The 21711-nt window shown below is 45.3% G+C and overlaps 1 protein-coding gene across 1 annotated transcript in view; it reads right to left on the bottom strand.

Moving 5' to 3' along the window:
- CUNH1orf21 (chromosome unknown C1orf21 homolog) overlaps positions 1-21103 on the bottom strand; it is a 189959-nt gene extending 168856 nt beyond the window's left edge. The window contains exon 1 of the mRNA XM_004706677.2: positions 20893-21103. Within this exon, the coding sequence (XP_004706734.1) occupies positions 20893-20986 (94 nt within the window). The 5' untranslated portion in view covers positions 20987-21103. The remainder of the gene's footprint in view (positions 1-20892) is intronic.
- Between the last annotated feature and the right edge of the window lie 608 nt (positions 21104-21711).

Below are 21711 nucleotides of genomic sequence, written 5' to 3'. Positions count from 1 at the left end.
CTTTGCACCCACCAGCCTGGGACCTTCCTGCAGTCTTCATCATTGCACGTGGCTGCATACGTCTACCGGACTTATGGACTAGATCTGGACTGAGCTGGGATGTTTGCTTGATATAAAATTACTTCTTGATCTAAAGCTCTTTCTTACACATATGAGTGTCACCGGGTTTGTTTCTCTACTTAACCCAGCCTAACCCTCCACTCTCAATATAAATGAAACAGAACATACGTGGTTTCTATCAGAGAAGGAGAAATGCTGAACAGAAGCACCGTTGAAACCCCAGTTCCTAGAGGTCCCAGAGGCCCGAAACAATTCACTTCACCTCAGCCATACCCTGTGCCCAGGTACTGGCCAAGCATAGTAAACTGAAGTAAATGTGGCACCATCCTTCCTGGCTCAGCTAACATCAAATACAATTTCCCTTACAGAGTTCAAAAATAAATAAGAGTCAGGCAAAAAACAAACAAACAAAAAAATCCCACCAAATAAACATTCATGTAGAACTTAGGACTTATTAAAAGGTTCATTCCCAGTATGATGTCAGAACAGGGTCATTGCTACAAAAGATAACAACTCTGCATGTTGTTAGCCACTATGGAAAAGGGCCTTCTATTGCTATTAAATCCCACCTGTCACTCCCACTCCCGAAGAGCCACAGATCAGATGTGCATTAATGCAGCACATATTTATTTCATCATTCCCCAAATATACCCCAAGCCCAACCACATCTATCTGCACTGGCATCTCCCCCACCCAATCTCCACGTTCTCTTGCCTAGACTGCAGACATAGCCTCTAACAACCACCTGCTGCCCACCTTACCTCCTGCAGTCTATTCTCTCCGTTGCAGACAAGAGTTATCCTCAAAGCTGGAGCACATCACTCCTGCTTTCAAAACGTCTTCCTGTCTTCTTCTACTACATTTAGAATAAAAATAATTCATAGTCCTCTTTTGAGCTACAGGGCAACATGTGGTCAATCAATGCTTGAGTGTATTACACAACACTCTTCCGGTCCGTGGCGAAGGAGGGGGTGAAAAAGAAGGCAAACTAGCTTCTTACTAGAAACCGTCAGCCATCAGCCCTTTCCCGATGCCTGCAACGCTCTTTCCTTTGACACAGTCTCATAGCGTGCCACCTCTGCTGGAAGATCAGCAACTTACATGGATCGTTCCAGACCTATGAATCCAAAACTGCCCTGCTGCCACTGTCTATGCCTCCTTTATTTCTCTCCGTGACTTACCCCTACCTGACAGTGCGAGAACAGGCACCCCTCAGAGATTGTGCACACTAATATCACAAGAAAGTGAGCCACACAATTTTTTCTGCTGCCCAAAGCCTAGAAAAGTGATCCTTCCACTATACAGCAGTCTATGAAGTGTCCAAGAGCATAAGGAAAAAGTCTGAGTCATTGGGAGAATCACCCAAAGGGTCACAGAGATGTGAAGCTTGAGATGTGGTGCCTGTGGACTTGCTTAAGGGAGGGTTGCCACAAACCTCCCGTTTGTAAAGACAGGACAAAACCACCACCGTCACCAAACCCAGAATTTCCACAAAGTACAACACACACACACACACACACACACACACACACACACACACACACGAATGCCTGCATGCTATTTTGTGTTCCTAGACTGTAAGAAAAATGAGAGCCATCATTGTTTCATTGTATGTTCTATTCCCTAGTAAAAGCATGTTTATAGTAATTGCTCAGTAAATATTTCTTAAATGAGTCATTGTGATTTTTCAGAGTTCCATGGGAGCTGAGAGCAATCTTGGTTTTCATGGTTCCACTTAGCAATTTAGCAGTTGCATCCGGGGAAATGAGAAAGGGGACCAGAAAGAAGAGCCATGGTCAAGACTCAAGATCTAAATGCTTTTAAATAAAAAACCATTTCTTGAATGAAGGAAGACAATGGGAAGTAAAAAACTGATGGAATGAAATCCTGTGGAATAGCTAACAATGAACGCAAAATGCTTGGTGCAACGTGTTAACAACAACAACAACAACCAATTTCTTCCATAATTTGACAATTTCTTCTTTAGTTATGGATCAAAATCAATAGTGACACTGTAGCTAGAAGGGAATCTAAATGCAATTAAGCTTGTCTTGACTGTGGTTTTCAAGATGCAAATGAAGCACCGTCTCGATTGAGATTTGTGCCAGTTTGGCTTTATTGTGTCCGGTGAAAACAGATACAGCCGTATCACAGATGAGCTATTTTAACACCGTGGTTTTTCACTGCACCCTTAATCTTTTACCCTTCCTTCTTCGTTCTTAATAACCATAAACCTAGCATAGTTTCTAAATGAAGATGTAACTATCGAGCTGCAATACCATTTTGTGGTGGGGAGTGGCCATTGAGTAAATGCTGACTCCTCGTGACACCACACTTGCTAAATAGGGGTTTCCAACTGTGCTCTTGTAGGAACAGAGCCCCAGGCCCGTCTTTCAGGGTGCTTACTAACGGGTCCCAACCACCATCCTTCCCACTAGCAATTGAGCGTGAGTTTGTATTAAAGAAGTAGACTACAGACACACACGGTCTCCCTCATTCTGTGAAGTTTCCTTCTCCTGCTATAAATCTTCTACTGTCAGAAACTCTGATTCTTGTGCTTTCTGTCAAATTAATATCTGTGCATCTTCACCTACAACCTCAGGGGGGCACTTCCTCTCCTGGCTTGACAGAGAATGAGGGAGCCTGGACTACGGTCAAATAGATGGAAAAGCAAGTACGCGCTCATTCTGGGAAGCACAAGGGCACGACCCTCTGTTGTGGAACTTCTCTCCATCCAACTGGCAACCTGCCAGTGTCTACAATGCACCTTAGCCCGGGGCCACAGCAAAGACTGCTTACATCATAGTGGGGCTCAGTGGGCTGGACGTCTGGAAAGCTTCCAGCAGCATCGGTGTTCCTGTTATTTTTAAGTTCAGCTTTAATCTAATAAAGGCTTCGTGCGGGGGGGTGGGGGGGTGGAGGGGGGGGGAGGAGAGCAATGAGCCCTGGTGACACTGTTGGATAAGTGTTGGTCACTAACTGCGATGTCATTGATTGAAACCCAAACAAGGAGGCGATTTGCTCTCATAAAGGTGTTCAGCCCCAGAAACTCTAGGTGGGGTCACATGGGTCAGAAATGACTTGAAGGCAGTGGGCTTGGTGTTGGCAAGCACCTAACTACTTCAAGGTGTAGACAAGAAGCATCTCCTGATAGGGGATCAGGAAGCCATACTTTCTCTCCTACCCTGTTTCCCCGAAAGAAAGACATTTCCCCCAAATAAGACCTACTTACAGTTTTGCCTGTCACTGAAATATAAGGCATCTCCCCCGAAAATAAGACCTCCCCCAAAATAAGCCCCCCCCCCAAAGCTACTGTAACTCTGGACTCTGGACCGTAGTGGTGGGCGCCGCTGTGCAGCTCACTGTTGGCCGCAGTACAGCCAGAGCAGACAGGAAGTGCGAGGTCTCTTTTAATGAAACAATAAACAATAAATGTGTACCGTATTCTTCCTTCATGGAAAAATAAGATATCCCCTGAAAACAAGACCTAGCGCACCTTTGGGAGCAAAAGTTAATACAAGACACTGTCTTATTTTCGGGGAGACCGTATTATCTCCCCCTAGTGAGCTGTGAGTCACTATTTCAAGAGTTTATTTGAGGCTATCCGTGTCCTGAGCTCACACATGTTCAATGCCGCCTCAGCTAGCTAGAAACACCGTGTTTCACAATAGAGCAGAGCAGCGGTTCTCAACCCGGGGGTCGTGACCCCTTTGGGGGTTGAAGGACCCGTTGTCTGACTCATAATGGTAACAAAATTACAGTTATACAGTAGCAACAAAAATAATTTTATGGTTGGGGGGTCACCACAACTTGAACTATATTAAAGGGTCACAGCATTAGGAAGGTTGAGAACCACTGTACTAGAGGGAAAGAAATTTTTAATAAGAAATTTTAATTCTGTAACATTTTATGAATTTCCTTTAAAAATCATCAAAAACATTTTTGATTCATAGTTTGAAAATGCAACATTGATTACATATGAGCAAAATATGACTGCTACATAAATATACGTAGTGTGATAGTAGGATATATTGTTACAAGAAGGGACTCAGCTATCCTTGAGAACTGGACTTTCTTTTGGTCCTCCTCTGGCACGTTTACAGTACAGCTGGCCCTCTCCCGGGCAGCTACGTACGTTAATAAGCAAAAGCACACTCTGTAAGTGAACATATTACAATACGTCGCTCTCGAGAACGTCTATATTCTGGGAAATTAAATATTCCCCTCTTGTCTAGAATTTTGATTAAGAATCTCATCTACTATAAATTTCATTATTCCCTTCGTATCGTACAGTATTATTTTCATAACAGAGCCAATCTTCCCCACCACTACTTCTAACACAAACTTCAAAGCAGAACGTCGGTAGCTTGAATCTCTCGCTGGCCAACAATGTTGCTGGAGGAAAGACTGGAAAAACCAACAAGTAGAGGTGGACGCAGTGAAAGCACCTGGGACAGTCCACGCCTTCCCAGCTCCTAGCGCATGGTAATGTTCAATACTACAACCGACACCGGTGATGCTTCCTTCTAACAGTTTGGATTTTAAAAGAGCTATCTTTGGACCATGAATTAAGATGGTTAACTGTTGAATCACTTTTCTTCAGTTTAAAAAAAGAAGATAAATCATCAAAACAATACCATATGCAATCCTCTGGAGAGTTCCATGACTTGAGAAAATTTGAGACCACAGAAGTGAGTGAAATGTCCATATTCAGGGGAGCCCCCTTCGAACACGAGCACTCACTGTTCCTCCAGGAATCACTTAGTCCAAATCGCTTTCCCTCAGATGCCCAAACCTGAGCCCGCGGCCCCCATAAGTAGTCAGTCAGCACGGGATCCAGACATCCAGCACAACCCAGCTCTCCAGCAACCGAGTCCCTGGCTTCTCTTTGAACTGGGCTTATAGACTAAACTTTAGTCATTTGTTGTGTTATATTTTAATAAAACCATAACACCTTAATCTAAAAGGTCTAGTGCCCATATATACTCGAAAAAGTAGTTTTCAAAGTTACTTTGGTAATGGAAGAATGAATTGTACTAAGACAACCCAAACCAAACCAAACTCACTGCCATTGAGTTGATGCCAACTTAGAGCGAGACCCTCTAAGACAGGGCAGAGCTGTCCCCGTGAGTTTCCAAGACTGTAATCGATGGGCAGAGAAAGCCCTACCCGTGGAGGGGCTGATGGTTTCAGGCCTTGGGCCTTTGGGGATTGCAGCGCAACACTGAATCACTATGCCACCAGTACCCGTGAACTTACACAGGGGACAGAGCTACAAAAACGTACTTCTTGTACGTAACTAAACCCCGTGAGGGAATGAGTGCCTTGGGGTACGCTAAGGTCAATGGGCATAACGTAGTCCACAAAGACAAGGTAGATCATTCTACTTAGTGAGCAGTGACTGCAGTTTTCTTAGTAGCTTGTGAAAGACAACAGAAGGAACAGCTATTGGTGTCTCCTCTTTAAAGGCCGGAACTAAGTTTCATCCGTCTTCACAACCTCAGGGCCCAACACAGCGCTGAAGCCATCCAAGAGAGACAGTCAGTAAGGCAGACTAAATTAAACTGCTCGATTTTAAACAAGTTTTGTTAAGTTTGGGTTGTGGTTTAGGTGACAGTTCACAGAGCAAATTGGTTTTCCGCTTACCCATTCATCCACATCTTCTTTTAAGGCATTAGCTCCAATCCCCCCAGTGTCACAACACTCTTCCCACTTGTTTTCTGGGTTCCCCCGTTTCCATGTGCGCCTGTTCCTTGTCCCTTCCTGCCCCCTGAACCTTGCTCTGGAGGAAATGCTGCCCTTTCAGTCTTGTAGGGTTCACTGTCCTCAGGAGGACTTTCTCACGGGGGCCACTGTACACTATGCAGCCCTATTGGTGGTTTGGGGACACGAGAAGTCCAGAGATGTGTTCACGTTAAGGCCTGAAAGTGTCTAAGGGTCATACTCTTGGGAGCTTCGCCAGTCTCTAGCAGATCTGTACTCTTTTTCTTTTTTTTTATAATTTAGAGCTTCATTCCACATTGTTCCCCAATGCCATCCCCGACCTTCTACTGTGATCCCGATCAGAGAGGCTGAGAGAGCTGCAAGGTTTTAAATAAAAGCCACTAGCCCAGTGAGCAGACCTCAGCTGCTTCCTCGGACAAACAAGCCTATCAACCAGCAACATGCGGCCAGGGGCTCTTCCGTGATAGCCAAAGCCGTCTCCTGGGGATGGCTCTCACAGTGTCCTGAAGGTTCAATGCTGGCCTTTCCCAGGTGGAAACATCCCAATATATTTAAGAGAAATAGTTGCATTGAATGTTTTACATTTACTATTAAAGACCCCAAAACAGAAAAATACAAAGAAAAAAATTAATCACCTGAAACTTCACAGTAGAGATATTGCTGGTGTTAATGTTTTGGTGGACAGACTTCCAAATATTTATGTAGTTGTGTAAATTTTTACACGTATTTTAGACAACTTGAAATTACAAACAAGACAATCTCTGTACTCTTCATTTAACGGCAGACTGTACAGCTCTTTCCGTAACCACGGCTGCGTGTGTCTTCAGAGACACGGACCCTGGGGCACGCACGTTCGCACACTTGTCCAATTATCTCCTTATGATAAATTCCTAGACGTGGGCTGCTGGAGCAGAGGACATGCTCATTTAAATTTTTGATTTATGCTACCACTTTCTGCCCCAGGAAGACTGTCCCGTTTTGACTTTCCCAGCTATAACAGGAGCCATATGCTCGTCCCTGTCAATTAGTGGGGTGAAAAGTGGGGTGTTTGTTTGCATTTTGGTGTGGTCTATTTCATTGTTAAGAGGCCGATTTTTTTTCTGTATATATTTTTGGCTTTCTCTATTTATTCTTTTTCAATTGCTTGGTCACAAACGTTGTCTGCCTCTTGGCTAAAGTTGTTAGTTCTTTTCCTGGCTGATTTTAAGTCTTTCTCTGAGTCGTATTAGCTTTGTTATTTGGACTGCCAATACTTTCCTCCGTCTGACATTTGTCTTCTAAACAAGTCAATGGTGGTTTGTTTGCCTGCTGTTACGGGGGGTTTTGCTTGCTTGTTTTTTGACATGCAGAGATGTTAAACTTTTAGGTGGTCGAGTTTATCCATTTTTTCCCTTTGTGGCACTGGATTTTGTGGCATTTTCTGACCAAGACATTTTCCAACCTGAGATTATAAAAGCATGCACCCACATTTTCTCAGGGTACACATTGAGCTGCTAACCCCAAGGTCAGCAACTGAAGGTCCCCCATTGCTCCATGGGAGGCGGATGGGGCTTCCTAGCTCCTGTGAAGATATACAGTCTCAGAACCCCCAAGGGCAGCTCTCTTCTGTTCCAGAGGGTCTCTGTGAATTAGAATTGGCTTGATGGAAGTGAGTTTGCTTTTAACTTTGGTTTATTATACTTTCTTTCTTTCTTTTTACAGTCAAATCTTGGATTTATCTGAAAAATGTATCATGAAGAAAGGCGCTATGGGATTCAATTTTTTAATATTAAACATGAATAGAATAAAACTTGAAGAATAAAATGTGAATTTAAATTAGATTTTGTACATCTTTTCTACTTTGTCATGTCATTAAAATTGCACTTATCCAATGACAATTGCTGCGTCTGCTGGTCTCTCCACAGTGTTTCACAAGGAATTGTTCTTACTTCTGCATGTACATCCTTACTGTACATGATAAACCCAACCCTGCTGCTATGGGTAGATTTCTACTTAGAGCAACCCTGTAGGGCAGAGCAGAACTGCGTCACCATTTTTCTAAGGCTGTAGATCTTTACAGACGTAAACAGCCTCGGCTTGCTCCTGCAGAAGGGTTAGTGGATTCAAACCACTGAACAGGGCTTAACAGTGCAACGCTTAACCAACTGCGGTGCAATGTTCAACCCACTGTGGTTTGCACCAGGGCCCTTACTATGACAAATCCAAGAGTAGAACAATGCTGGAGTGCGCGTACACACACACTTATACATAGATTATGTCTGGTACTTGAAAAAAGAGATTTGTTAACCTCTGTGGTGGACTATTTTGGTAAGTCATTATTGCATAGAAATAAGGCTTATTATTCCAATTACCTCACCTAAGCCATACAATCTGGTCTTCTGATTTCAAGACGAGCATTCATAGGCACACAATTCCCAGACTTCCACTTCACACAGAACAAAAGCGGCTCTGGGTCAAAGCAGAAAGAACAGCTGAAGGACTGCAAATACTGAAAAATCCAAAACAAAGAGATAATTACAGCGGGGCTAATTGATACACTTTTAAAAATTAAGAAGTTGCGGATTGTGCTGCACTGTAAAACTGTGTATGAAGGCGGAGCCAATCAGCTGTGTTCAGAATCGGCACTTGTGCAGCTCAAAGGTCCGGTGTCTTCCAGATGCCCGATGAGGATGACAATAATAATAAGAGATGGCATTCACAATGGCCTTACCCTGTGCAAATTGGGGTATTATAAAGTTTGCGGGAGTGGGAATGGAATTAAAAGATAATGGAATTTTTCCACAATTTTTTGAAGCCTCCTCACATGTTAGTGTATTTAAGAATCACAAGAGACCCGAGATGGCAGGTTAAGCACTGGTAGCCCCGACACTGTAAAGAAAGGGAGCCCGAGGCTCAGAGCACCTCATAACTTGTCAAGACAGAAATGTTCACGAGCAGCAGAGTCACGAATAGAAGTCGATTTGTCCAATTCCATGGGCTGTGCCCTTAACCCTGCCCCTGTAGTTCACATCCATTGTAAACAGCCACGATGACCACAGTCATCTCTCTTAATAATCTCCAGACTTCCTCATCGAAAACCCTAGGCTGAGCTTCAGCCGTCATTGACCAGGCACTTCCCCCAAGACGCCAGCGCAAAAGGTGGTTTAGGTTTAGTGCAAACAGAGATCTTATTCCTGGGTGTGGAGAGGGCGGGCGGGAATCTCCCTTAGTCTCAAGACTTAGCATCTCCATTCTTGTCACAGCCGCGCTTCTTCCGATAAATGAACTTGGCACGGCTCTTAGCCTTGGTTCCCTACTCTGCCAAGTGGGCACAATCACAACAACTGCACGTGAGACTGCCTTACAACCTGCAGAACGACAGTCCAACCGGGTGCTGTCGGCGCCGCGTCCTAATTCCGGGGCCACAGGAACAGCCCCAGCCAGGCCCCAGGTGCAGAAGGCAGGGGCTGGCCTGGTTTCAGCAGAGGAGAGTGAGGGCCTACAGGAGGCCCACACACCAGGTGGGTGCTGCTCCCTGGAGGATCCAGGCCGATGCTGATGGCAAAACAGGCCCTTTCCCTCACACCAGGCAGGATTCCCGGAAACAGCCACTGGTTTGCATTTCTGCACTGTGATGTCAGCGAAGAGGAAAGTCACTCTGAGGAGAAAGGCTGTGGACAAAGGAACTGCCCCACTCAGTGCTGAGTCACTTTATCAGAACAGCCCAGGTGTGTCTGTCAGGACACAGAGCAAGTCTTGCCCTCAGCTCCAGTCCTAGATGCCGCAGGGCAGGGAGGCACCCAGCAACTTCTCCCCTCGCCTTTATCCAGGGCTCAGTGTGCTTCCGTAGGGACCCACGAGTTGGAATTGGCTTGATGGCAGGAAGGACTGGGGGGGTGTGGGGAGGAGGGGAAGACAACACAATGTGTTTCAAAGAGCCTGGGTCATTCAGTTTGTGGGGCACTATCGATAGAAAAGTTTGAGCCCACCGAGCTCAAACAGTTCTCCTGAAGAAGAAACGGCCAGGTGATCTGCTTCCGTAAAGCTGACCCCCGCCCCAGCCGTCGGGTCAGTCCTGACTCACAGACACCGATGGAGGGTTTCCCTGGCTGTAAATCCGTACGGGAGCAGAGTGCCTCATGTTTTCCCCATGGAGCAGCTGGTAACCTTGGAACACTGACCTTGCAGCTAGCAGTCCAATGCTTACTCCACAGCACAACCAGGGCTTCAGCCTGGACCACCCCAGGGAGCAGTTCTACTCTGCGGACATAAGGTCACCTTGAGTTGGGGGTCAACTCAACAGCACCTAGGCTCTGCTTAGATTCCTGGAATGACGCCAAATGGGGACAGAGCATCCTAGGCACATGCAGGGACAAGATGCCACTGAAGGGAACTGTCAGGACATAAACCCGAAGGGAAGTCAAACCCCCACCAGGACGCCCCTACCAGTGGCCTCTGAGAACTCACAGGCTCCCTCCTCTCATACTCAGGCTGCCCGTCTTCACGCGGGGACTGACAGATGGTCTATTATTGTCATCTCTCTGTCTAGCATCAAAAAGACAAGCCACGACACCAGGGGCAAGAGGAAGAAAGTTGGCGTGATGGCAAAGTACTTCTTGACCTTTATTTTCTAATGGAAAAGGTCTAGGGAATTCCTTGACTCTCTGTTTTAGAATCTCTGCCAAATAACAACCATTGCTGGTCCTACCACAGTAAAACCCTATGTCAAAGGGCACCCAGCAGAGTGCGGTGAGAACAGGGGCAAGAGTGAAGAGGTGGGGTCAGTTTCTCAAGGATAACCTACTCATATTTACAATCCATGCCTGGCTGCTAGTTAAGTACCAGGCACTCAATGCTCTCAGTACGGTCTGCCATTCATTTATTTAATCCTCACAACTCTAGGAGGCGACAGCATCTCTAGAAATTCAGTCACAAATGAGCTTCAGTAATTTGTCAAAGACAACACCCAAGAAGCCGAGAGGATGGAATCTCAGCCCAGCTCATAAACTAGCACTTTGAACACGGCGCCATGGGGCAGCATCCCGTGTACGTGTGCCTCCCCTCCGCAGTCAGAGGAAGCACCTACCACCGGGGCCCCGGAACCACCTAAGTGACAAGTGAAACTAACATTCTATATGCACTTCTCTGGGTCAGACACTAGGCGAAGCACATTTACTTCAGAAGCCAACAGAAGTTTACCTAGGTGAACATGAGAGGTAGCGAAAGACTACCTACCATTCCTGAATGCAGACAGACGGCAAGTTAGAGCATCTGGCTCTTCCCCATCTGCCAAGGTGTCTACCCATCTACTCTGCTCGCTGGTTGTCCTCTCTGCACAACCTTTCCTCTGACAGGGCACCCCACTTCGCTAAGTGTATGAGACTGGCCCTGGCTTTGTGCCCCTCCCACCTTACGGAGAGTCCAAATAATGAAAGAACACTGTTGCTTCGACCCAATCCCTTTTTCTCTTAGATCATTTACTATCTAAACTCCAACTTTAAACTTGAAAGAGAAGAAAATGCTAAATACCAATACTCTCTTTAAGTACCTTATGCCAATTCTGACCAATACAAGTAAAATGTGAACCATATAGGTCATTAATCTATTTCTAGAGCCACAGGAAATAAGTAAAATGACAAGGGTGAAATTAATTTTAGTAAAGTATTTTATTTAGCCTGATGTACCCAAAATATCACCATGTCAGCAGGTAACCAATAAAATTACTAATGAGTTATCTGACATTGTTATTTTATGCAAATTTTCAAAATTAAGCATGGCTGAGAAGGGCGCTTCAAAAAGTTCCCGGAACAATGGAATGAATAGACAAGACATTTTCCCAAGCACACTTCGAAGCGCCCTCTCCTATTTCACGCTCACGGCACATGCCAAGTGCTCAAGGCCCACAGCAGCCAGGGGCTGCTGGGCCGGACAGCAGCGACTCAGCATTTTTTCTCTCTGCTGTTTTCTCACAAAACACAGGTATCTTTAATTAATCGTAACTTTATCCAATCAGATATTATTAGAGGAAGAATGATTACTTTGCTTTAATTATTACAATGATATTACTTTGCCTCCCCCTGCTTCGAATTTCTGAATGAATTGGATGCATTTTAAAAATATATAATCTTTATAACTCTGTGAAGCAAGTCGCTAAGACATTTCAGATGGGAAACATACTGAACATACTGGCATAGCACCACCACCAACACGCACACACACACACCTGTGAGATGGTCACGATTGATGTAGCCAAGGATACAGGATCTAACGGAATCTACATGGTGGTATCAGTGAGCATGAGCTAAAGGAATCAGCCTTATTTTCGTCTCACTAGTGCTCTTTTATACTCACGCTTCTCATAGCATCATCCCAGAACTTAATAATCTAAGAGCATCTATTTAAGGGAATGTTTACAAACATCTGGCTCTCTTGATCCTTAAATCAAACTCAACACCATCAAGACCATCTCCTCACCTGGTGGGGAGATGGTACAATCCATAGCTAACACAATCCAGGGCTGTCTCAACTTCCAGCTCCCTAGCATTTTGGGAGTTTACCAGCTCATAAGAAGCATGACATGTAAACAAAATTGAGGTTCGGCATTTAAACAAATTGCTCAAATATATAAACATATAAGAAAAGAGGTAACTTCTGAGGGTATTAGGCAAGACTTCATGGAGTAGTAGGAGAGTAGCATTTAAAGTGATGAAGGTAGGAGAGAGCTCCCTGGTGAGCAGAGGTCATGCACAAGAGGACCAGAAAGTCAGAAATTGTGTGATTAGGTCCCAAGGGGAGATGTCCAGTGTGGCTGAAGAACAAGGAACATCACACATGGCTTCAAAGTTAGAGTTTGCCATCTTCATTGGCCTTAACTGTTAAATGAGGATGTAGGATTTTATTGGCCAAGAATTAGGAGCAACAGGAAGTCTGCAGTAGGAGAGCTATCAGGGCCAGAGGAGTCCTTTAAAAATACAAATTTAATAATGGTGCAGCGTGAGCAGTTTCCTAAATAACCGAAACATCATCCAGGAGACCGAACTGCTTAGCCCAAGTGGAAATTACCATTTAAAAAAAAACAAAAAACCAAGCATTGCTTCTCAACGCTCCCCAGCAGGTCTTAGAAGCTAGGAAATTAAATTAACACCTTTAGAAAAAAGGAAAGGATGTGTGTGTACACACACGCTGAGGCACATACTTCAGAGCTGTCCCCAAATATGCCACACTTCAGACTTTGTCAACCCTTCAACAGCACATGGTAATAACATTTTAAAACATTTAGCTTTAAAAAATAAATGAGATCACTTTATTCAGTGAAAAAGAGAGGGGTAGTTTAGACAGGAGACTACAGTTGTCCAATATAAAATATACTCTAGTAATCGAGTTCCCTGGTCAAAGGGGAGGCATTCTACTTCTGTAAAGAGTTAAAGTTAAAAAACCCCACAAGGGCAGTGTCATAGGGTTGTCATGGACCAAAATCAACTCGATAACAGTGAGTTTGTTTTTTAAAATAGAGTTCTAGTCACCACTTTCCATAGGTACAATGCCCTCGAGCCTGGGTTGCTCATATAGGATTTGCTTTGATGAACAGACTGAGGCAAAAGTGGTCCTCCTGCACTGCTCAGCCCAGGTCTCAAGAGGCCTGGCAGGTTTCCACTTTGTGGTGGTTACATAATCTGTTGTCAATTTGAGAGCATTAAGAGTGAAGGGGTGGAGCCTCGCCTGTCCATCAGGTTGTAGCTTAATGACCTCATTTGGAGGTGCTAAAGCAGTGGTAGGTCGCAACCCCTTTGGGTCGAATGATGCTTTCACAGGGGTTGCCCGATACATGACAGTAGCAAATTATAATAATGAAGTAGCAACAAAAATAATTTTATGGTTTGGGGTCACCACAACATGAGGAAATATATTAAAAGGTCACAGCATTAGGAGGCTGAGATCCACTGGGCTAAAGAGATAAATAGCTCTCTGGAGGCGGGACATACGCTCAATCCCTGTCAGGCATTCTTGTTGATAAGCCACATGGAGACAGGCTGATGGCAGCCAGAGCCTCGGAGCGGGAGAAGTCACGTGGAGACCCCTGCCAGCACTGAGATGCTAGCACCCCCATTGGATCCACAAGACTTCTGTGATGGTCCTGCATTTGGCATCAGTGCATGTGTTTCGTGAGTCTAAAGAGGACTTTATAGATTGCTATCGGACATATGGGCTAATATTGGATGTATGGACTTGATCTGGACTGGACTGGGATGCTTTCTCAATATTCAATTGCTCCTGTATATAAACCTCTTTCTTATAGACATCTGAGTGTCTCTATGAATTTGTTTCTCTAGTCAGTCCAGACTAACACACACTTCCTTTCTTGAAAGTTGACCACTCCATGAGAGAGCCCTCATGGAGAAGGGCTGGAAACCATCTTGGGGAGTTGAGGAGACAATACAACTGAGCTCAGGAAAAACCAGCAGATAAGCCCCAGTCAGCCCACAGGATCCCGAGCAATAATAAATCATTGTCTTTCCTAGCCCCTAAGATTTGGGACTGTTTTACAGTAAGAGGAAACTGAAGCAATGAGTGAGAAAGGATATCAGACAAGCTCAAAATATATCCACCCAACAAAAAGCATGTTCTTTTTGATCCTGAGTTGGTGGGTGATTCAGATCTACTGTTCATTTGTGATCATCTTAGAATTTTGCATACTTCTCTCCTTGTGAAATAATTTAAGAGAATAAACAGACAGACCCTTCCCTTGTAATAAACAAACCCTCAGGGTCAGTAGCCTCCAGGATGCTAGTGATTATGCTTATTTTGGATTCTGACAATTCTACCTTCCACAGACCAGAAGAAATAGAAAAGGTGTCTCTCTGGTTTGGTGATGTACTCTCCTTCCTTATATTCCTGCTTTGTCTAACACTGCCCCCCGCCCCCCAAAGGCAAATATTTAATATTGGGGTAAACAGACCTTCAATATGAGTACTGAGAGGATTAAGAAAAGTTAACACTACGACCACCCAAACCAGAGACCATCAGGAGATTCCAACTCATGGGGCGCTGTGTGAGTCAGGAAGAACTGTGTTCCAAAGGGTCCTCACTGGTGGATTTTCAGAGTAAAACTCCAGGGCTCTCTTCTAAGGCACCAGTAAGTGGGCCTGAACCTCAACTTTTTGGTTGGTAGATGAGCACATTAACCATTTGTCCCATCTGAGGACTGAAAACAAAACTAATGGCATGGAGTATGTGGAGCCACCTAGACACCAGTGGCTGGACAGGATTGTGGTAGGCTGTCCCTAGACCCTAGCCTAAACTTATTGGCCCTAGACCTTGACCCTTCCCTGAGTCCATACTCTTCCAATGAATGCCCGTGGTCAGTGTGCACATCTCTGCCTCTTGACATTGGGTTGAATCACATGACTCACTTGGACTAACGGCATGCTGGCGTAGATGACAGTGGCCAGCTCCAAGCTCAACCTTAAGAAGCCTCATGTATAAGCATTTGTACTCTTGCCCTTGTGGGAAAGCAGGTGCTTCCTCTGGCTCATTAATCCCAGGAGGAAGAAGAGCTATATGAGAAGCAGGGCCATCTAGCTCAGGATCAAACAAGACCTGCTTATTGGTTAATGTCACTGAGATTTTGAGATTGTTTGATATGCAACAATAGTTGATTAGTTCCAATGCTATTTTGCCAGCTGCTAAAATTTTCAAAATAGACATGGCAGACTAGAGCAACAGAAAATTTTTTGGCTATCTAAATTGTAACTAAATTTGAAAATATATGCTTAAATTGTCTCACCATTTAGCAGAATCTATGCCTAGTATACTGAACATCACCAAGTAAAGCCTTAGTTTATCTTATAAAAAAATTTTTTTTGGTATGCAGATATGTCCACAATTTGACCCTTAGTTTTCTATGCAATTGCATACCTCACTGCATTTCCTATTCCATTCATTTTAGATTATTTATGACTCAAATATGCCTTACATCAGGGGTGTCAAACTAGCAGCCTAAGGGCCAGCCCACAGGCCGCCAGTTTGACACCCCTGCCTTACATGATTTTACTTCTAGCCATTCCTCAACCAGTTCCTGCACACGTAAACACACAGGTTTATATTCTTCCAGCCTATGAGGTGCTAGTTAGATGTCACCTTTCTTTTTTTTTAAATCACTTTATTAGGAGCTCATGCAACTCTTATCACAATCCATACATCCATCCATTTTGTCAAGCACAATTGTACATTTGTTGTCATCATCATTCTCAAAACATTTTTTTTCTACTTGAGCCCTTGGTATCAGCTCATTTCCCCCCTCCCTCCCCCACCCTCTCTCTCTCATGATCCTTTAACAATTTATAAATTATTTTTATTTTTGTCTTACACTGTCTGACGTCTCCCTTCACCCACTTCTCTGTTGTCTGTCCCCCAGGAAAAGGGGTTATATGTAGATCCTTGTGATCGGTTCCCCCTTTCTACCCCACCTTCCCCTTCCCCTCCTGGTATCCCACTCTCATTATTGGCCCTGAGGGGGTTATCTGTCCTGGATTCCCTGTGTTTCCAGTTGCTATCTGAACCAATGTACATCCTCTGGTATAGCTGGATTTGTAAGGTGGAATTGGGATCGTGATAGTGGGGAGGAGGAAGCATTTAAGAACTAGAGGAAAATTTTATGTTTCATAATTGCTACACTGCACCCTGACTGACTCGTCTCCTCCCTGCAACCCTTCCGTAAGGAGATGTCCAATTGCCTACAGATGGACTTTGGGTCTTCACTCCACACTCCCCCTCATTCACAATGGTATGATTTTTTGTCCTTTGATGCCTGATACCTGATCCCATCGACACCTCATGATCACACAGGTTGGTGTGCTTCTTCCATGTGGGCTTTGTTGCTTCTGAGCTAGATGGCCGCTTGTTTATCTTCAAGCTTTTAAGACCCCAGACGCTATATCTTTTGATAGCCGGGCACCATCAGCTTTCTTCACCACATTTGCTTATGCACCCACTGTGTCTTCAGCGGTTGTGTCGGGAAGGTGAGCATCATAGAATACCAGTTTAATAGAACAAAGTGTTCTTGCATTGAAGGAGTACTTGAGTAGAAGCCCAATGTCCATCTGCTACCTTAATACTAAACCTATAAATATATGCACATAGGTGTATTTCCCCATCCTCATATATAAATATATTTACATGTGTACATGTCTGTATTTAGACCTTTATAAATGCCCTTTGCCTCCTAGCTCTTTCCTCTATTTCCTTTAATTTCCTCTTGTCCCACTATCATGGCCAGCCTTCATTTGGGTTTCAGTAATTCCTCTCGGTAACACTGCCCTTGATCAAGCCCTACCAGGCTTCCGACACCCACCTAGCCATCGATTTTTGGATCACTTGTTGTTCCCTTGTCCCTGGGTTTGTTAACAACCACTTCCTTTCCCCTGCCTCCTGTCTCCCATGTCCCCCCAGAATCATGTGTCCCAGTGTTTTCTCCTCCAGATTGTGTATCCTGCCTATCTTATCTAGACAGACCTGCAGACATAATAATATGTACAAAAAAACAAGATAGGGTAAAACAAAGCAACAAAAGAAAAGAAAACTAAATAACAACAAACCAATGACAAAAAATAATAATAATAAGGCTGTAAGTCGTTCAAGGTCTGTTTGTTGACCTTTAGAAGTGTTTTCCAGTCACATCTGATGGGGTGCCACGCCCTGGTCCCAAAGTCTATTTTTGGTATTACCTTGGGACTTCCTTGCTCTGTTCCCCTTGCTGTTCTGTTGCACGCCTTAAGTGTTTTGCCTCAGTGTGGTGGGGTCAGGTCGGATGCAATTCCTGTACTATGTCTCCAGTGTTGATCCCTGTAGGGCTATGGGTCAGTGAGGGATGTCGTTTCTCACAGTGGGGCCGGTCCTATGGTCCTCTCTGCACACTGGCTGCTCTGAGCAGGAATCGCGTCCTCAAGGCTTAGTGGGCCAGGATGTGCTCCACTCTCTCTTCCTCCCTCTTCATTTGCTCCAGTGTGTTCTGATCAGACATGTCCCTCTCCCAGAGCTGCAGCTTCAGTGCTGTCCTTCTTCGGGGAAGGGGGTTGTCCGCATAGTTAGGATTGGGGCCAGCCCCTCAGACCTCTCTATTGGTCACCTTCTTGTGAATTCTACCTGTTAAATATGTCCCTCTGTCCCCTGACTATTATGAAGGTGTCTGGTTTACCTTCTCGGGGAATACAGTTTATTCGGCTTCATAACACTTTCGTATCCTCTTTAGCAACACCTACTTAGTATGCAGCTCTGCATCCCCCACAGCAGTTAGCAGAGAGCCCTAGACATCCTGACTGGACGAGTGGCTAACGGGAGCCAGCAGGGCCCTGGGGAAAACATCAGGGAATGGATGTGGATGTCGGTGGCTGAGAGCTCTGGATCCTACTCCATGGTAGCCGAGCATCATTGGATCAGGTAGGCTCTCTGTGCTTCAGCTTCCTTGTATGTTAACATGGGATCCTGGCACTTACTTCGTCATGAAAATGAATGTAAGTGTCTCACAATGTTTGACAGGGAACAGAGGCTCCATACATGGTGGTTCGTATTACAAACTAAGAATGGCACAGCTATGGTCTGGAATAAGGGCTCAGGCGCGGGAACAGTTGTGAGCATGGTGCAGGACCCGGCAGTGTTTCCTTCTGTTATGCACAGGGTTACGGTGGGCCAGAATTGACTTGATGGTACCCCCAAACAACATCATCTAGAAGTTAGTTTTTTAAAATCTTGATGATGAGTTATTTTCTCTTAAAAGTCTATTGTTTCTCACCAGCTCCCACCCACTTGCCCACCCTTCCCGCGATTCTGTGCTTGAGTGTGTCTGCTGTTGACCCCATTCCTCTGCTGGCTGTGCCCCTGTGGGGACAACACCCTTGCCCTGCTCTCCAAGGACTGCTCCCGACGGCTGCCACCAACACAGAGTGCCTCCTGTCCCCCCGCAGCTCTGGCTCCATTAACCTGAATGTAGCTGTTAGAGCTAACCTAGGCCCGGCCGCCTCCTGCTGAGGGGTCAGGCAGCATGTCTTCACTTCAGGCCCTGGTCCTTCAACATTGAACACTTTCTTGCTTTTTTTCACCTGGTTTGAAATAATAAAATGTAGAATGAAAGAAAAAAATCGCTGGTTGAAGGTGACTATAATAACGAGTGAACAGAACTTCTAATTAGTTATTTTCCCATAAACAATGGTTTCAGTCTCTAGGTGCTCACTGTATTGAACTGTCCACATAGCACTTTCTCCACAGTTGTAAGTCCCAGAGGTGCTTACCACTAGAAAGACATCGAGAGAGGGTAGGAAAAAATGTAGAGCAAAATTCAAAATCAGACACACATACACGCACGCATGGCAGGCTTACTTACTGGTCAGGCAGGGGCAGTGGAACCCAAGGACTAAATATATCCCTAACGTGCCCGTCAAACCTGGAACGGGACTTCTCTTTCTGTCAAACAATGGGTCGATATCGTGAACAAGAACACCGGGGAGGTACGCGCTCCTCAGAATAATCCACGAGCTGAGCTCAAAGGGCATCACTGGCTCAGAGATAAAGCTAAAGAAGGATTCACGGAAATGAAAACACAGACAAGTGGAGAGAGTGTTCAGACATTATGGGGATGGCAACCAATGTCCCAAACAAAGAGTGTATGAATTGTTGAATGGAAAACCAATTCACTCTGCGCACTAACACCCCAGTGATTCGCTCGCTCGCTCACTCACTCACTCACTCACTCACTCACTCACTCACTCAGCCATTCATTCGTCTATGTGCGCACACACACGCGCACACACACACACACACAAAGAATAGGCTCCAGGCAACAAGTCTCCGTCTCCATAAACATACACACACACAGAAGACAAAGCAATCCTTCCCATATACATGAATTCACTTTTAACAGCAGCATTGTCTCAGCCACAGCATTCCCAATTCTCCACCAAAGAAGGGAAGCCAGGATTACACTGGATCAAACAGTCGAGATTCTAAACGCAGCACACCTGTTTGTACGGTCAGTGACTGCACGCTGTAACTTCAATGTTTTACATGTACATGTAAGCTCGGTGACACTCCTAGCAATTAAGAGATGGAAAAGTGACATGCAAATGTCACGCAGTAGGAATAAGACTACAGTAGCACAGGAAAATCAGTTTGGCTCACTTAGTACTAACTGGGATATTGAGCTAAGCCGATGCCCAGGCTCCATCAGAAAAGAATTGGTCTTCCAAAGGACCAGCTCAATCTCCGACGAACCCCACATTCTCCAGGCAGAGAGTGTAAATGAACCAACTGGGCACCGAGTGCTTCTGTTGGGAAAAAGGGTTAGCACTTTGTTAGAAGTTCACAGTCAGACCAAGGGCACCGGATACCTCCTCTGCCCACAGACGAGCGCCTGCAGGAAGGGAGAGGCCTTGTTGCCAGATCTGACTGTGGAAGGAAGCTAGAAATTTATTAAAGCTTCCTGGCCTTTGGAAGGCAGTCTTGCTCTTTATTTTACAGTTCTTTGGCGGAGGGGGGCAGGGGTCAATGAAAATATATTTGTAGGCAGCTGTGGCCATGGGTTAGTTGGTTGTGATCTTTGCACTAGGTAACCTCGTTATTTGAACCATCATGGAAATGTTCAGCATGACGATTGTGTTCACTGTCTTTGTACTTTTTCAGATGGAAAGCTGTAACCCGAATAAAAAAACAGTAACAATCCTCTGCTACCTCTGAAGAACACCTCACTTCTTCACCTGTTCGGCCTCAGCCACGGTACTTTTAGGCCGCTCCATTTTCAGTGCTGTGGTTCCTCTCTAGTGAGAGACCTTCCTGGCAGCTGCTCCATATTCTTATTTGCCTCCTTAATTTCCACCTGAACTCACGACTCTAACAGTCCTTTGAAGCTTGATTGAAAGTCTAATTCCCCTAGTCCTCGGCTGCAAACCTTCCGTATATAAATTACAAGGCGAACTGACAATATCAATCAGTATTGGTTTCTATCAATCCCCCCTCACCCCTTGACCAACACGCCCCAAACATACGGTCACTATCAAGAACAACTCTTGATATCACACGGATCCCTACACCACGTCACTCCCCCGAGCGTGAAAGCCTAGAGGCCAGAGGCCCAGTACTCACCGCCAAACACGTCTCCGTTCTGGTAGCTTTTCCCTTTCTGGGCTTCCTCTTCATTTTGAACCGTGGCAACATGCTTGGCGGAGGCACAGCCCATAGTCTCATTCGGTCAGCTTCAGCCGGGCTGAACTGCAAATCATCTCTACAGACACATTTTTCTTTTCTTTAAGCACAAAGAGAAATCCACCTTCCGGCCAAGTCGGTCAAGATGCGTGCACCTGCGAGAACAGAGAGCTGGATCAGAACGCAGGACCACGGCAACACGGTGCTGCTTCTCTCACCTTGCTGGGCGGCCAGCAATGGGCTAGGGCCACTGGGGAACTGCATGCATGGGAGTTGTGACCGGGCGTTACAGAACGAAATCCAGCAGGGCCCAGGGACATTGGATTCCACTCAGGAATCACACCTTCTGCCAGACAAATGTCCACAGGGTGAACTTTTTTAAATGTGGACTTTACTACAGCCACCATCTTAAAGTGCACAATTGGACAGCATTAATCACATTCACAATGTTATGCAACCATCATCGCTGGGTGTTTCCGAAACTTTCTACCCACCTCCCTGCCCAGGTGGTATAAACAGTGAGTGTGTCGGCTGCCAACCGGAAGATGGGAGGTTCTAGACCCGTGGTTCTCAACCTGTGGGTGGAGACCCCTTTGGGGGTCGAACGACCCTTTCATAGGGGCAGGGGTCGCCTGATTCATAACAGTAGCAAAATGACAGTGATGAAGTAGCAACGAAAACAATTTTATGGTTGGGGGTCACCACCACATGAGGAACTGTATGAAAGGGTCGCGGCATTAGGAAGGGTGAGAACCATGT

This window comes from Echinops telfairi, unplaced genomic scaffold (genome assembly GCF_000313985.2).
Source record: "Echinops telfairi isolate 266 unplaced genomic scaffold, ASM31398v2 ScPeMD7_7424;HRSCAF=8462, whole genome shotgun sequence".
NCBI lineage: Eukaryota > Metazoa > Chordata > Mammalia > Afrosoricida > Tenrecidae > Echinops > Echinops telfairi.
The sequence above is the reverse complement of the archived record's forward strand: the minus strand, read 5'-3'. Positions and strand labels throughout refer to the sequence as shown.